Source organism: Phytophthora infestans, genomic scaffold (assembly GCF_000142945.1).
Source record: "Phytophthora infestans T30-4 supercont1.33 genomic scaffold, whole genome shotgun sequence".
Classification (NCBI taxonomy): Eukaryota; Oomycota; class Peronosporomycetes; order Peronosporales; family Peronosporaceae; genus Phytophthora; species Phytophthora infestans.
Window position 1 is genome coordinate 1,225,680 of NW_003303726.1, and position 15,623 is coordinate 1,241,302.

Consider the following 15,623-nt stretch of genomic DNA (forward strand, 5'->3'; position numbering starts at 1 on the left):
TTGAATGTGCCGTATCATGCTGAGCAAAGTGTCGATTCCAACACTCCCACTCGGCACCTACCGAGCCGCGTGACGAACGCGCTGAACTTGGGTTGGGCCAACGGTTTCGTGAATAAGTCCGCCACCATGACCGCCGTAGCACAGTAGCAAATCTGAATGACATCTCGCTGCACTTGTTCGCGCACCCAGTGGTAGCGAAGATCAATGTGACGCGAGCGTTGCGAGACTCCCTTGCCTTCTGCAATGTGCTGAGCTGCCTGGTTGTCTTCACGAACTAGTACCTTGCCGACATCGTATCCCAGCTCAAGAAGCAACTGCTTGAGTCCAATACACTCCTTAATTCCATGCGTCAGAACCACATGCTCCGATTCAGTAGTCGACAGCGTCACAATCGGCTGCCGCTTTGAGCCCCACGCTACACAGCACCCATAGAGGAACACGACAAACCCTGTAGATGACTTGCGTTCCTTCTCGCACGCAAAAGCAGCATCGCAGTAGACGTCAAGCTGTAGTTTGTTTGTACCAGATTGACGATACTCGAGTCCCATGTTGGCTGTGCGCTTGAGATATCCAAGTACACGCCCAACTTCGCTCTCCACTGCACGTGTTGGCTTTTTCGCTTCTTGAGCAATAAGGCGGACAGCCGTTGCGAGGTCAGGACGAGACACCGTCGACGCGTAGAGTAATGATCCGATGACAGGACGAAACGACAGATCGATCATTGCAACGTCTTCGATCACTTGGCGCTGGAAATCCACGTCCATTGGAGTGCGAGGCTGCACTTGGTCACGACTGATACCAAATCGTTTGAGAACCGATTTGATATACTTCTGTTGCGTATTCGCCAGTATTTCACCCGTCTTGCTCCAGTGTAGCTCCATACCAACGAAGCTTCTCGAGTCATCACATTCGTTGATGGCAAATCGACGGGTAATGTTTTCTTGAAACGCGTCCAGCTCCGACGCTACGTCACTGAATATCAGCATGTCGTCTACGTACAGAAGAAGAGCAACAATGCTGTCAACAGTGCGTTTAACCAAAGCGCAGAAGTCGAACTGACACTGCATGAATCCACATTCGCACAGGAACTTGGTCACAGTCTGATACCAGGCTCTCGACGCCTGCTTAAGCCCGTACAGCAGTTTCCATACCTTGTTGTCTTCGTCCTCAGTCGGCGGTGTAACAAATATTTCTTCCAACAGCTCACTGTTCAGGAGCGCAGTCTGTAAATCGAGTTGGCGATGTTCCCAGCCCAATTGAACAGCAAGAGCGAGGATCGCTCGAATTGAGTCATGGCGAACAGCAGGGCTGAATGTCTCGGTGTAGTCCACTCCATACTATTGCGTGAAGCCCTTGGCCACAAGCCGCGCCTTGTACCTGTCCAGTGATCCGTCTGCCAGTGTTTTGCGACGGAAAACCCACTTGGTCTGCACAGGGCGAACTTTGGGTGGTCGGAACATCTCTTCGTAGGTGCCGTTACGACGCAAACTGTCCAGCTCCGCGTTCATTGCTTGACGCCACTGTTCTGCATCAGGACGAGACATGGCTTCTTGCAGCGTAACTGGATCACTGAGTTCACTGATTAGCGGCGTTTCCTCCGCGTTGTGCGACTCCTCAAACGCGAGTCTTCGAACGCTTTTATTCTTAATGCGGGTACTGCGACGAACGAGCTGCTTCTCAGCACGGGGTTCAACATAGAGGCGCTCCCTCACCTCATCGACGCTCGTAGGTGGGTTGCCCTCGGCCGGCTCCATCGCAATGTCTTCCTGAATACTGCCCAGTCCTGACGTAGCTTCATCAATTGGTTGAGATTCGGCCAACGATGGTAGCTCTCCGTCCAGAGTGATTGCCATTACTTTTGGGATTCTCGACTCGAAGAACACTGCCGTTAGAGAAGTAACAACGTGACCCCAGCCTCCATGACCGCTCGGTACCCAAAAGCGATACCCTCCGCTCTTCTCGTACCCGATGAACACCCCCTTTGCTGTCTTAGCGTCCATCTTCTGCATCTGTGACTTGGAGAGCAGCACTTCAGCATCATAACTATGGACTCGAAGCTTGTTGAGCTCTAGAGCTTGACCTGTCAATGCCTCTAAAGGCGTATTTCCTCCGAGTACCTTGGACGGGCACCGGTTTCGAATTTCGCTGCGCTCCAAAACCGCTTCTCCAAACATTCAACCTGAAGCATAGCCCTCGCCATTTCAATCACTACGCGATTGCTTCTTTCAACCTTGTCGTTTTGCTGCGGATACGGCGTGCTGAACTCCTGCGCGATCATGTTCTCGTTGCAGAACTCGGCAATCTCCCCACCGACATACTCCGCAGCATTATCACTCTTCAGCACACAGACTCTAGCCTTTGGAACCGCAACCTTGAGATTGGCGATGCATTCACGCAGCGCACGCAGTTGGGTCGCCGAGCTCTTGTCTTTGACGAGAATAACCGCCGCTAAGTGGTGGGGCTCAACCATCATACTCACGAGGCCAGTGTAGCCGTCACGTGACGCCGTTTCCATCGGGCCCACATAGTCGATGGCGATGAGTACCTGTCCCCGCTTGAGCTCTCGCGGCTTCTTCGCTGAAAAAGGTAGACTGGCCAGCTTCCCAGACGCACACGCACTACAGGGGAGCAACTGTTTGTTGCGAGCTGTCACACCACCAGCTTCCAGCACCTTCATCAGATCTTGGCTGTTCAAGTGTCCCAGTCTTGCGTGCCAAAGAGCCAAATCGTCTTGGTGACCACCAGATGCGTAGCCAACTTCCTCGTAATTGCTAACGTCCGGAGCGGTAACGACGTATAGCCCACTGCTGCGTCGATTTGCCACCAGTTTAGCATGGCCGCTGGTAATCACACACTGCTCTTGACCGAACATGGCCGTAAGACCTGCAGTCCTGACCCTGCTAAGACTGACGAGGTTGCGCTGGAGCCCAGGAACATAAAGAACCCCATCCAGCGTGCAGGTTCCGCCGGTAGCAAGCGGCAAGTAAGATTCTCCTCGATGAGTCGCGTTCCGCTTCATACACTAGCCGTCGTGACGACGACATCCTCAGCCATCTTGCTCAGATTTAATAGCAGACCACGCGTCCCAGTCATGTGACTCGACGCACCAGAGTCAATGATCCACTCAGCTCCCACTGGCTCCGAGATGCTTACGTTGATTACGAAGCCGCTCTCCGCACCTCCAGCGCTACCTCGGCTGGATTCAGCACCGCCAAAGGCTTTTCCAAAACGCTTCTTCGATCTGAACTCGCTCTTGAAGTGGCCGCGCTTGCCGCAATTGTAGCACTTTCCCTTTTTCGCTTGTTGTTTGCCATGCATGGCAGCCGTGAAGGCACTGCCACTCCGTATAGCCTGTGTACTCCCACGCTTTCCGCGCTGATTCTGAGTTGTACGACGTCTGGCCTCAGCTGCCGCTTTGATAAGAAGCTCCTCCATCGTCGAACAGACTTCCAATGACCCGATGTAGCCATTTCAATCAGGACCGAGACTTTGCAGGAAGTTGCTCTTCTTCTCAGCTTCTGTGAGCGACACCTTGTAACACTCCAGTTCGGCGAGCATCAAACGAGTTTGCTTGATGTGCTTCAGCATGTCCCCGCCGACGTCAATATAGAGCGACATGTATCACCTCTTTAGAACACCGACAGTCGTGTCACACACGTGGCGGTGCGACTTCTGCAGCGCCTTCAGCATGTCCTGCGGGTGCTGCAAGTCTGCGACCAACGCAGCTTGATCTTCCGCGTGAGCCGACAGAATGATGGCCATTGCGAGCTTTTGCTACAGCTGAAGCTGGTGCAGCGGGCGTTCTCGTTGCTGTAACGGGCGATCAGCTTGGCCGGCCTCCTCATTTTGGACTTGCAGCGACGTTGGTGCTGGTTTCAGCACCACGCCCCAGACGTCCTTCACTTCCAGGTACAGCTGAAGCTGTCGCGCCCAGACGCGGTAGCCCGCTCCGTCGAACTTGCAGAGCTTGGTTGTAAAGGCGGTCGTGATGTTGGTATTGGCACTCATAACCTGTTAAGATGGTTGCTGCTTGAAAGGAACTTGGTAAAATGAGAAGTGAGTAAAATTGAGTGTTATGCAAAAGCCTCTGAGCGACTGCCTCCTACACGACCTACACGTCCTGTGCGCCCTGTACGCACCCCTTGAGCTCCAATGCCTGACCTTGAAGTTGAACTTGACATGATGGCGCGGTGTCCTGTGGCATAGCAGTGATGACGCGTGCCAAGTTGAATGTGCCGTATCATGCTGAGCAAAGTGTCGATTCCAACACCGAGGAAGGGGACCCCACTGGCCTGCAAAGTCTGCAAGGCCTGTGGCAAGACACGGGAGCATGCACCCAAAACTGGGTACACTAATCTGGTCTCCCACGTTAAGTCCGACCGCGGTAACTTTGAGGTCGAGATGGAGGCCGCCAGCACCGCTGCCACGGGGACGCTTCTTCCGTGGGTGCGTCAAAAGGCATCTAATCGACACGCTTGGCTCGACTGGATCGTCGAAGGAAACCTACCTATCTCCTTCGTGGAGATGGAGTCTACAAGACGGTACCTATTAGCGAAGGTACTGTACCGTTCTTACTGATTCCAATTAATTATTTTTCTAAATAGTTATTTATGTGTAATGTACACCAATTCGGCGACCGTGTGTGAAGAGACCATAGCACGCGACATGAAGAGCGTCACTAAAGCAGTCGAGCGGAGCATCGGCGGTGAGCTCCCAGAGCGGTTTGGGGCAATTCTGGACGGATGGACTCACGGCAGCGAGCACTACCTTGCAGTGCACGCGTGCTTCGACAAGGACGGGGCTCACCACTGCCCTCTGCTCGCTATGGCTCCAATCATCAACGGGCCGGATGACCGGCTCAGCGCCGAAAGCCGCATGTCTGCTTTGGCGTCGTTTCGTCCGTTTTTTGGTAAGGACCTCTCTGATGTTATATTTTGGTAGGGGATAATATTGCAGTAAACAGACGGCTAGCCAGGCTGATGGGCGTACCTCTTGTCGGCTGCGCCAGTCATCACCTCAATTTGGCTGTCCGGCGTTTTCTGGAGCCCTACGAGAAGGAGCTGGAGCAGGTCCAGTCCCTCATGAGGCGTTCACTCAAGCTGCTAAATTGAGATATGCAAATGATATATTTCCATCCTTTTAATACAAATTTTAATTGTTTTTAATAGATTTTAACGCTTTTTTCTTGTATTACATACTGAAGACCCCTCTCCGATCACTACTTCAGGACACACGGTGGAGATCGACGCACACGATGCTGGCTCGCTACTTTGAGCTCCGCGAGTATATCAGCGCGGACGACGAAGAGCTGGTCGAGGAGATGCCATCGCCGGCGGCGAACCCCAAGCTCAAGACACTTCTCGTCCAGCTGGCCGATGCTCAGTCCGTCGCCATGAAGTTGCAGTGTAAAGATTTAAATTTGCTGGAGGCGCGAGACCTGCTCAACGGTCTGTTGGAGGTCATGACATCATTTGACGGCTATCTCGGTACATCTACAACAAGATGGAAACTTAAATTTAATTATTTTATAAATATTTTGTGTCCATGTTTGCAGCATCAAATGCTGAAACTGTGCATTCACCTGACTTTGAGTCGGGTGTCGTGAAAGTGCTGGTATCGCAAGCTAAAAAGCTGACTCGTGCAAAGAGGTTATCGCTACAGCCATTTCTCCACCGTGCTCCTCTACCGGTTCATCAGGAGAGGCCGACTAAAGTCGGTTTCGCTGAGCGAATTTATAAACGGCGCAAAATGGACGATGCACCAATCGCATACGTCTTGCTCGGTGCAATCCCACCAACATCAAACGAGCGTATGTTTAGCACGGCCCGGATGGTATTACGCTACGAGCGCAACCGCCTATCGACGCTGACACTCGAGATGATTTTGTTTCTAAAAGTCAATCATAAGTACTGGAACGTTAGTACCGTCGACGGTTGCATCTAGGTAGGATGTGGTGAACATGCACAATAATTTGCACTGATAATGTATTAGTGTTATGTTCAAGCTTCAGTTATTTATTTCTCTTTTCCTCACGCTATTTATTGGCGCACGTAAAAAAATAGGTATAAATGCCAATCAGGTTCCCTGGTTGGAAACAACCAATAGTATTAGCAGATGGGAAACAACATATGCTTTCTTTTGAGCCTAAGTACGAGTCGGTACAGTATTCGAGTGTATTACACTGCGCGCCAAGTTATTACTGAATGAACACCCACATTTTCTGCAGCACTTCCCCGATTTTAGGAGCTGGGCAACGCTGTTTAGATAAGTTGCTGGTTTTTGTAAAGAGGCGTTTAGAACATGTTTAAGTTTCGGAAAACTTGGTTGTCCAACGAAGCTTACTATCATTTTAAGCATTGCTCGAATGTGACCACATCGTCTTCGAGCATGATTTTATGCCCTGGCAATTTCCATAAATATTAATTAGCTACGACGAATGCAGATGCTTTTTTTTCGGATTGGGCCTGTTTTCTTTTCGAGTTTAGAAAGGTAACATTCAATTTATAAAAAGTCTTTCCGCTGTCTGTATCAACCTCAATAATGATACAAGGGTCCCACTACTGGTCAACTTGTGCCTGGATTCACTGGATACAAATTTGCGAGGATAAGCATTCTTTCTTCAAATACAATTTCTTACACAGAAGTCGTGTCGGCAGCACAATCCTTTTAGAGATAAGAGGATTCTATACTGCAACAGAAAGTAAGAGATCAGAGAAGACCCCTTTCATCAGATCAGCTTTCATGGCTGGTGTCTACCGGCCACGCTCAATTGTTTGTTTCTTTATCTGCACAAACCGCCGGTACAGCGTACAAATGCGCGACTTTTTTTCTATCATTTATCGGCGTTTGTGAGCAAATGCCCGAGCTTTAATGCTTCTATGAACAAGACGCCAGATTACATGAAACGAACAAAGCAACAGCAAAGACCGAGATATTTCTCGTCAACAACTCACGAATTTATCATACTCATCCATTGAGGAATACGTTTTTGCAGCTAGATAAAAAAAAATTTCGCCGGTGACACGAATGTTGACCCAGGTAGCATTACGCGTTTCGATCTACACATTATCGTGGATTAATTTGGTGTGGTCCGTCCATACTTCTATATGAGACCGCGCAAAACACCGTGACGCTAGTTAACCATTTTGCGTTATCGAGATAAACGCCGTTAAAGTTTGTCCACTGATTTTCGTATTTAAGTGGTTTTTAACAGGAAGGTGATACCTTCACATTGTCTAAATTTGGCCAGGTGTATCACCGGAGAAGATTCAGAATGGAGGAGCTAGTAGCGCTTCCTGACATCCCGCAAAGCCCCAGCAACGACTCTAGCGTCGACGACGACAACGAGGAGGCTGTTAGCGGCATGAGCGACTGCAGCTTGGACAGCGACTGGGTTCCAGAGGCAGACGATGGGTCAAGTGGGGGTGAGATCGCCGATTCAAGTGAAGAAGAAGTTGATGACCCTGGGGATACTAGGATCATTTTGATTGGCGAAGAACTTAGAGAGCAAGTGAGTCGGCTCATACGCGAAGATCAGTGCGAGCAGAAGTGCTTGACGGGCAAGGCAAAGGAGATTGAGCAGCTATTGTGCTCAATTTCTCAAATGACGAGTGGGGAGAAAAAGCAAAGTATCATCACAACGTTGGCGGTGCTTATGCAGACGGACACCGTTCTTCGTCATCGAGATCATGGTTTACGACAGCAGTTTCACTACTATCTTCCTATGGTTGGCCGTGTGTGTCGGTGGACGTGGTGTGCATGCTACGGCGTGTCAACAGCGACTGTCACGCGCTACAGAACGCGTATTAAAGAAGGCACATTTTCCATTCAAGCTCACGGCAATCGACTTAACCAGCACGCGAGTGCAGTTGACCTCCGCTGGCTGAAATCCTAATTTGAAGAAATTGCTCGCTCTGTCGGTGATGTGGTACCAGTACGCGTGAGAAAGCAGAAAACTGAGAACGGAGCCGTCAAACTGTACTATTCCGACGCAGAATACACTTTGCTGCCGCCGTATTTCACGTGAGATCAACTATACCAAGAGATGCAAAATTACGTTGAGCAAATTCGTTTACGCGTGCGGGAGCCTAGACCCAGCACCTTTCGCCAGTACTTGTCCAAGCTCTGCCCTACCATTCGCATCCTCTCTCCACGCAGCAACGTATGCGATGTGTGCAGCATTTACTGGGCACGCATGCGTAGTGGAGCTACTGCGGCTGAGACGAAAGAATTCGGAAAGCATACTGCTGCTGCGAGACTGATGAGGTACTGTGGACACTAGAATCATTTTAATTTGCACGTATGTTGAATGGGCGGATATTAACGTCATTTTGCTTTGTAGGGAAGAATACAAGAAGGATCTTGCGTCGGCAGACGAAGAGCACGCTGTTATCATCATGGACTTCAGTCAAAACCTCACGCTACCTAGTATCAGCAGCCCTCCGTCGCAATGGTACTTCCTGTCGCTGCGAAGTGTGAACATGTTTGGAATTTACTACGCAAACAAGGCGATGCAGTACAATTACGTGTACGACGAGACCGTCGCTGGGAAGGGGACTGACGAAGTGAACTCAATGCTGCACCACTTCATCCGCCGCATCATTCTACCTGCTGGGTTTCGTCGTCTCACAATCTATGCAGACAATTGTGGCGGCCAGAACAAGAACAATTACGTCGTACGAATGCTGTTGGCACTGACCCATATGTCCGACCTTGAGGTGATTAAGCTGAAATTTTTTGTCAAAGGGCACACTAAGAATGCCGTGGACCGTGGTTTTGGTCATGTGCGGAAGCACTTGGCCCGTTTGGATATCTGGACGACGGACCAACTTATTGAAGCGGTCAACGAGGCATCATCTACGTCTGCTCTAGTGCACATTGAGGCGGAAAATCATATTTTCAAAGAATATCGAGATGTGGTCAAGGATGCCTACAAGATTCTTGCCGGTATACAGAAGTATCAGCTATTTGAGATGCGCGAGGACACTCCAGGCGTAGTTGTGTGCAAGGAGGGCCCTGACTCTGACGCTGTCGTCCAAGATCTGCGCCAAAAGTATGACGGAATTGTGACGGATGCAACTCGCGTACAAATGCTTTTTACGACTGATCTCGAACCACTGCCGAAGCCACCGCCAAACTCTGAGAAGATTCAGACCATCTACAACCAGGTGCGTCGCTACGCTCCTGAGGAGTTTGTCAACGACCCACTGTACGACCCGCCCAACGATGAGGATGAACGTAAGGCACAAAAGATATAGAAGGCTCGTGCCGAGAAGCGCAAAGAGGCAGCGAAGAAAAAAAAGCGTGAGAGGGCGGCAGCGTCTGAGTCTGGAACTGATGTAGCAGGGGAAGTAACTGGTGAAGCACAGGGAAAGAAGCCAACTCAGCAGAAGAAGAAATGCACTCGTGAAATCGCGGACTAGCTGGTAACCAGATTGTCAGCAAATCAAAATGATGCTAGTCTCGAATCTCTAAAAATAGTATCTTCATTCCGAAATATACACCTGGATTTGTGGAGGAAATGTTTTTGCAAAGCTTTTTAACTGGGATTGGCTCCGAATTAAAGCTTCGGAGTGGTCCCAATCGATTCGTATGACAATTTTAGACAGGATTGACCAATAATTTTTTTTTAAGTTTGTCTCGGCGAATCGGAGACAACTTTTTCAAACCAACTTTGTGTGAAAACGGCTGAATGAAATTTTTTCCGCAAGGTCTCATTTTGTAGAGGAGACATTCAGCTTTGCGATGGGGTGCCTAACTCCAATTTTTTTAAATGGTTAACTATCATTAGAGTGTTTTGCGCGGTCTCATATGGCATTTCCAGTAAATGGATTCTTACCTTCGCTTTTGTACGCACTAATACCGGCAATCGGGGCAGAAAAGAACATCATTAACGACCAATCAATGAAGAGTGTTCTTAAGCTTACATAAGTTAAGTCATGGCAATACCAAGTTATGGCCTACGGATGTTGCGCGATTGTCGCCCCATGAATATAAAAACGATTTTTCTCTTCATTTATTTCGGCCAATGATCGCACCGGACTCATGTTAAACCACCTCAGTTTCCAGGAGCCAATCAGCAGTCCACACAAAGCCAGATCGTACTATTATCACAACGCTCCTCCAAGCCAGCGAACACCATGGTCAACGCCGCTGCCGACGCTAAGAAGAAGTGCGTCCTTTATCCCCCTTCTCCTCATACCGCATCCACGCTAACTCTATCTTTATTAACCTAATAAAAAGTGAGGGTAACGAGGCCTTCAAGAAGCAGGACTACTCCAATGCTGTGGCCAAGTACACAGAGGCAATCGAGATCGACCCCACAAATCACGTGTACTTCTCCAACCGCAGGTGCGTCCTCCATTTATACAAAAGTCCACCCTTCTAGCGTCACCATTCTGGCGACATCAGTGGGTTCTCTTCTCTCCCGCCAAGTAGTTTCACTTCAACTGACGTCACTCTTTCCTTACTAACTACCGGTAGCGCTGCTTACGCTGGCTGGGGCAAGTACCAGGAGGCTGTGGACGATGCTGCCGAGTGCATCCGTATCAATCCCCAGTTCGTCAAGGGTACGTGATATATTATTCAGCGTAATTACTATTTTCGGTGGGATCAGTGAAGCCATCTTAAAAAAAAAAATCAAGGTATTAATTTTAATGTTATAATGCACAGCTTACCACCGTCACGGCGTGGCTCTGAAGGGTCTGAAGAAGTACGACGAGGCTCTGGCCACGCTGCGTGCAGGACAACGCGTGGACTTTAACAACGCCGACCTGAACCGTCTGGTGACGGAGATCGAGCCGCTGCAAGCCCGCGCCGAGCAGGCCAAGCGCTCGGGCATGAACCCTGCTGAGCTGCTGAAGGAGCGCGGCAACGACGCGTTCAAGAGCGCCGCCTTCGAGAAGGCCATTGAGCTGTACGGCGAGGCCATCGAGGCCTGCAGCGACAAGCCCGGCTCGGCTCTGGCTCTGTCGTGCTACAACAACCGCGCGGCTTGCAACCAGCAGCTCAGCAACTTCTCGGGTGTCATTCGTGACTGCACGCATGTACTCGAGTTCGACGAGAAGAACCAGAAGGCTCTTCTGCGACGTGCGCTGGCCTACGAAGGCCTGGAGCGCTACCGTCTGGCTCTCCAGGACATCCGTGCGCTGCTCGCCATCAACCCTTCCATTGACGTACGTATAGTATTTTCGCTGCTATGTTGAAATGGTGCTAATATTTATAATTACTATTTTATTCCGAACAGATTGCCAACAAGGCCCAGCACCGTCTCAGCAATTACGTGCGCCAACTTAAGCAAAGCAACTAATTGCAACAAAGAGACACGGCAACGAAAGAGCAGCAAACGGTGATGGACCGATGTCGCCAGTAGAGAAAGACCTGCCACACACACACATGTTAACATGCAGGCCGTTGAATTTTCCATAGATTTTGCTTTGTTGCATTTTTTTTTCATTTTTATGAGGCAAATTTATTTTGCCTTCGCGTTATGTAGGGAAGTTTCGTTGCACTACAAGCTGAGGAGTCGGAGACTGGAGAATCGTGCGTGAAAGGAGCATAATACCCGGTCTTACGATTCGACCGAATGGGTTCTCGGTACTGCAATTGCACTGTCAATGGCTCGTGGCCAGTGGCTGCTTCCAACAGCGTTCGGTTTGTTTTTAGTGGTAAAAATGTCGAGTCCTGTTTCCACGAATGCTCAACCAGTGGCGGCGGAGGTTGCTCATGCGAAATTAACTCTGGAGCGAAGAACGACTCGAATGTTCGCGTTGGCAGCGTCAAAACGTCCAAAGCATTAAACTGACTCGGACTACTCTTTAGTGTGAGAAGACTGCTGGCGCTGCTGTTATTGTTGCTATGTCCGCTATAGTTGCATGATGGAAATCCCGTCCATTTGCCGTTCAATTTGCGAGAAGCAGAGAAAGAGGCCTCCGTCTGTGTATGCCGGTTCTTAGGGGAAGACGCTTTCTTCTTATTCTTGATGGTCACTCGTAATAATGTCAAGTAACGCTGCCACTCCAGATCTTCTCCAGTATCAACGCCTTTATCTCGATAGTTGCCACTGTTGCGGCCACTCGTTTGTGTAACTGATTCTGTTACGGTTTTTGCGTTTTGATGCCGCAACTTCAGCTCCAATTCCTCGATAGTCCGCTGAGCACGCTGCTGTTCCGCAACCCTTAGACACTCGATGGCATCTTGTTCGTTGCTGGTTTGCGTCTCCCTTTCCACCGCGGGTTTCTCTCTCCGGCTCTGAAAATCCAATTCAAGTTTTTCCAGTCGTTGCTGCAGTACTCGTTGCTCTTCTCTCCTCATCGTCTCGATGGCATTGACTTCGACACTCACTTGTGACTTTGTCTCTTTGAGCAACTTTAGCTGTCGCAGCTCCTGTTTCAGTTCAACCAGTTCCTGTTGCAATCGCTGTTGCTCAAATTGCATGGCCTCAAATTGCCGTTTCTCTTCAATTCGTTGTATTTCGCGTTGCCGTTCTTCTGCCAGCTGTTGCTGTCGACGAATTTCTTTTTGCCGTATCTTCTCCGCTTCTATTATGGCCAAAACCCTTTTACGACGCTGATATGCTCGTATTCGATGCTGGATTCGAAGCACTGCGTGTTGCAGCTCGCGCTCCTTTCGCTTCACTTCTTCATGTCGACGCATTTCGGCCTGAATTATGACCATCAATCGCTACCGACGTTGATGTGATCGAGTTTTACGCTGTAGTCTTCGAACGGCTTGTTGCACTTGCAGTTGCACTCGATCGATAAGTTGCCGAGCCTCGGGGTGGTTTCGCAAAGGGTGTTGAGCACATAAACGCACCGTCGGGGCGTGAAAGTACCAAAGCGTTTTGCCAAATTCATAGATTTGCCACTGGCAACTGTCCATGATCCTTGTGTGTAGCTCTTGAAGTGGTTCGCTTAGAAACGACTCCAAATAGTGTTCACGCTCGAAATCTAATTGTTGAATGAGAAAAAGCTTTTTGCGACGAATAGCAATCGGTAGTGCAACCTCCTCAGCTGCAAGTTTTGCCAATTGCGCAACTTGAGCGTCCTGGACATCTTTTCGCCGCGCGAATGGCACGATTTTGGCTGATACCTGAGCGAGGTTATGTCGACGCAGTGTAAGTTCGAACGGCATTGCAAGAGATGCCCGCGATGCCACAAGCCAGAGACGACGATAAATATCTGCCCCTGTGGCACCTCTATCGACAAGAAAGCGCTCGCCATTGATCTCTAGCAAGGTGTTTTCAGTTTGCACACTTGACATTTGCTGTAGAGCAGCCCGTGTGTCTTCGTCAATGGTGGGATCGTCAGGTGCTGGGATTGGTACTTTGCCCAGGACAATGAGCTCGAATGGGCCAGTGATATTATCTAAAGATTCGAGCAACGATGACGCGGACGCCAAGCTGCTGCCAAAGTGCAGCGGCGAAGAAGCTGGATGTCTGATCTCTCCGGCTTTTGATACAGTCTGGCCATCGTTGAAGAGCGTGATAGGACTCTGTGAGTCGTTTCGATCTTTGACGCTTCCCCGGAGTTCGAGTTGCAGGCCGTAGAATGACGAGACGAGAGTTTTATCGAGCTGTGGAGACGTCAGCGGTGGCCAGCTATGGATGAGGCGCACATGATACATGGCATCCAATTCGACGTCGACGACATCGATTGGATCTTTTGGGAGCTCTGTACCATTGTCACTCATGTATGATACCGATCGCGCCTTACAGAACGAGTGAAGCGCTCAACTTCGACTAAAACAAAATGGAGAATGGGCAAAAATAGTTTTCGAACAGCAAAGATAGAATAAAGTTGTTGAAAATTGAGATTAACCAAAGAGTTTATAGACTTACAGTTATTAATAAGCTTACTAATAATCTGCCGAAGTTATTACATGTACTCAATCATACTCGATTAAAAAGACAATTAATTACGGTATCAAAATAAATGCGCAATCAACATGGACGATTAAAAATACTCTAGCGGGTCGTCACCCTAGCTTAGATCTGGAAATGGTGGTGTTGCTGGTCCAGGGACGAAACCATCTTGGCCTTCATTTGCGTCTGTAAGTAGAGTGATCCTCCGACGGAGATTACCTTCTTCATCGATATACGTGTTGGCCTCGGACGGCGAGTTCTCCATAACATTCTCAAGATCTTCGAGTGCTCCCAAACTAAGTTGGAGTTCTTCGAAGCGTCGTACCCGTTCGGCAACTCGTTGGTTCGCCTTTTTCAACCCCTCCTCCTTTTCGAGCTTGGCTTGGTATTTAAGAGCGGCATTGGCTGCGGCCTTCCGAATGGACTCTTCGCCAAGTTGCAGAGACGCTTTGCGACTCGCTTGCATCTCCAGCTGACGCGTATCAGCAGATGTGTGTAGTTGCTCGTCTGGCATGAGATCATCAGCGTCAGTGATGGAGGCACCTCGCTGAATCATCCTCCGTGTCACGCTACTAGATCTTCGTAAAACGCCGTCTTTATCCATGTACTCGGCCTTCCGATCCAGTCCTTGGCCGAGATCAATGGAGGGAGACCTGAACGGTGACTTAAGCTGCATATACGGTGACATCGGTCGTGTTTTCGGGTATCTCAACGAAAACAGACAAATACAGGAATAATGTCGCTGCTCACGCTTCCAGTTGCAGCTTCGGATGGTAACGTCTATCAATAGTTGCAAAGCCTGAGTAGGACTTATGAACGGCAAGCATGTTTATTCTCTTTCAATAGTTTAATTTTCATTTTTTAAAATAATACTGTTATTAAAAAAGCTTTTACTGAATACATGCATCTCAACCTAGGTTCACACCAAAATATAATTTATTTCAGGTCTTTTTTTATCAGCAATTGCTTTTTATTTTATCCAATCATTACCTAAATTGTTCGTTATTTCTTCTAGATTTCGTACTACCGGTAGTACAAGAATTTCCCCCTGCCACAATTGGAAATCCTCCTGTGGCAATGACGATATCCGGTGACGTCTGCGCCTTCTTTTTCGAGCCTGTGTACGACTCCAACGCGCCACCCCCCGCGCCATCAGCGCCTCCATCTCCGTCTGCACCCAAGAAGCGCGGCCGCAAGAAGGTCGTAACGTTGGGTGGCGCCAATCGCCATCGATGCAAAGTGTGTCAGAATGTTTACACTCAAGCCGTAAGCACTGGGTATACAAACCTCCTCACGCACCTGCGCATCAAACACCCAGATTGGGAGGAAATGTTTAAGGTGCAGCAACTGCAATCAGCTGCCTCTATGTCGTCGGAGGAAATGGCAAAGAAAACCTCAACCCAGTCGCCATCGGCAACTTCATCGGCAACTTCCAATGCACCCAAGCAGAAACAAACTGCCGGACGGAAACGTGGTCCTGTGTACGAGCACTTCGAGGAGGCGCCGCCGGCGCCCGGCAAGAAGCAGAAGACGATGCGCTGCGTGTATTGCCACGAGGACACGCCGCAGCTCAGTGCTCGCCTGAAACTGCATGTCCACTAAGTGTCCGGAAGTTCCAGAGGACGTGAAAGCGAAGTACGTGGGAGCTGTGGGGCTCATGTCCAATAGGATTGAAGGCGTCGTGCACAAGAGCGCAGCAGCAGGCAAGGCAGAGCCTGTGTCACCGTCGACAAAGCCTGCAACGAAGTTGCCAAGGGCTTCA

The 15,623-nt window shown here is 49.5% G+C and overlaps 3 protein-coding genes across 3 annotated transcripts; 2 read left to right on the top strand and 1 right to left on the bottom strand.

Annotated features, from left to right (window-relative positions):
• Positions 1 to 10,107: 10,107 nt before the first annotated feature.
• PITG_14941 (uncharacterized protein) lies at positions 10,108 to 11,451 on the top strand (the record flags this gene model as incomplete). Its single annotated transcript, XM_002899065.1, has 5 exons — positions 10,108 to 10,171; positions 10,243 to 10,350; positions 10,483 to 10,568; positions 10,672 to 11,174; positions 11,246 to 11,451. 5 exons carry the CDS (start codon positions 10,140 to 10,142, stop codon positions 11,306 to 11,308), a joined length of 792 nt encoding a protein of 263 aa, XP_002899111.1.
• A 6-nt stretch (positions 11,452 to 11,457) lies between these two features.
• PITG_14942 (uncharacterized protein) lies at positions 11,458 to 13,260 on the bottom strand (the record flags this gene model as incomplete). Its single annotated transcript, XM_002899066.1, has 2 exons — positions 11,458 to 12,681; positions 12,727 to 13,260. 2 exons carry the CDS (start codon positions 13,258 to 13,260, stop codon positions 11,458 to 11,460), a joined length of 1,758 nt encoding a protein of 585 aa, XP_002899112.1.
• A 1,678-nt stretch (positions 13,261 to 14,938) lies between these two features.
• Positions 14,939 to 15,463, top strand: PITG_14943 (uncharacterized protein; the record flags this gene model as incomplete). Its single annotated transcript, XM_002899067.1, has 1 exon — positions 14,939 to 15,463. The coding sequence occupies one exon, from the start codon at positions 14,939 to 14,941 to the stop codon at positions 15,461 to 15,463; it is 525 nt and encodes a 174-aa protein (XP_002899113.1).
• Positions 15,464 to 15,623: the final 160 nt, after the last annotated feature.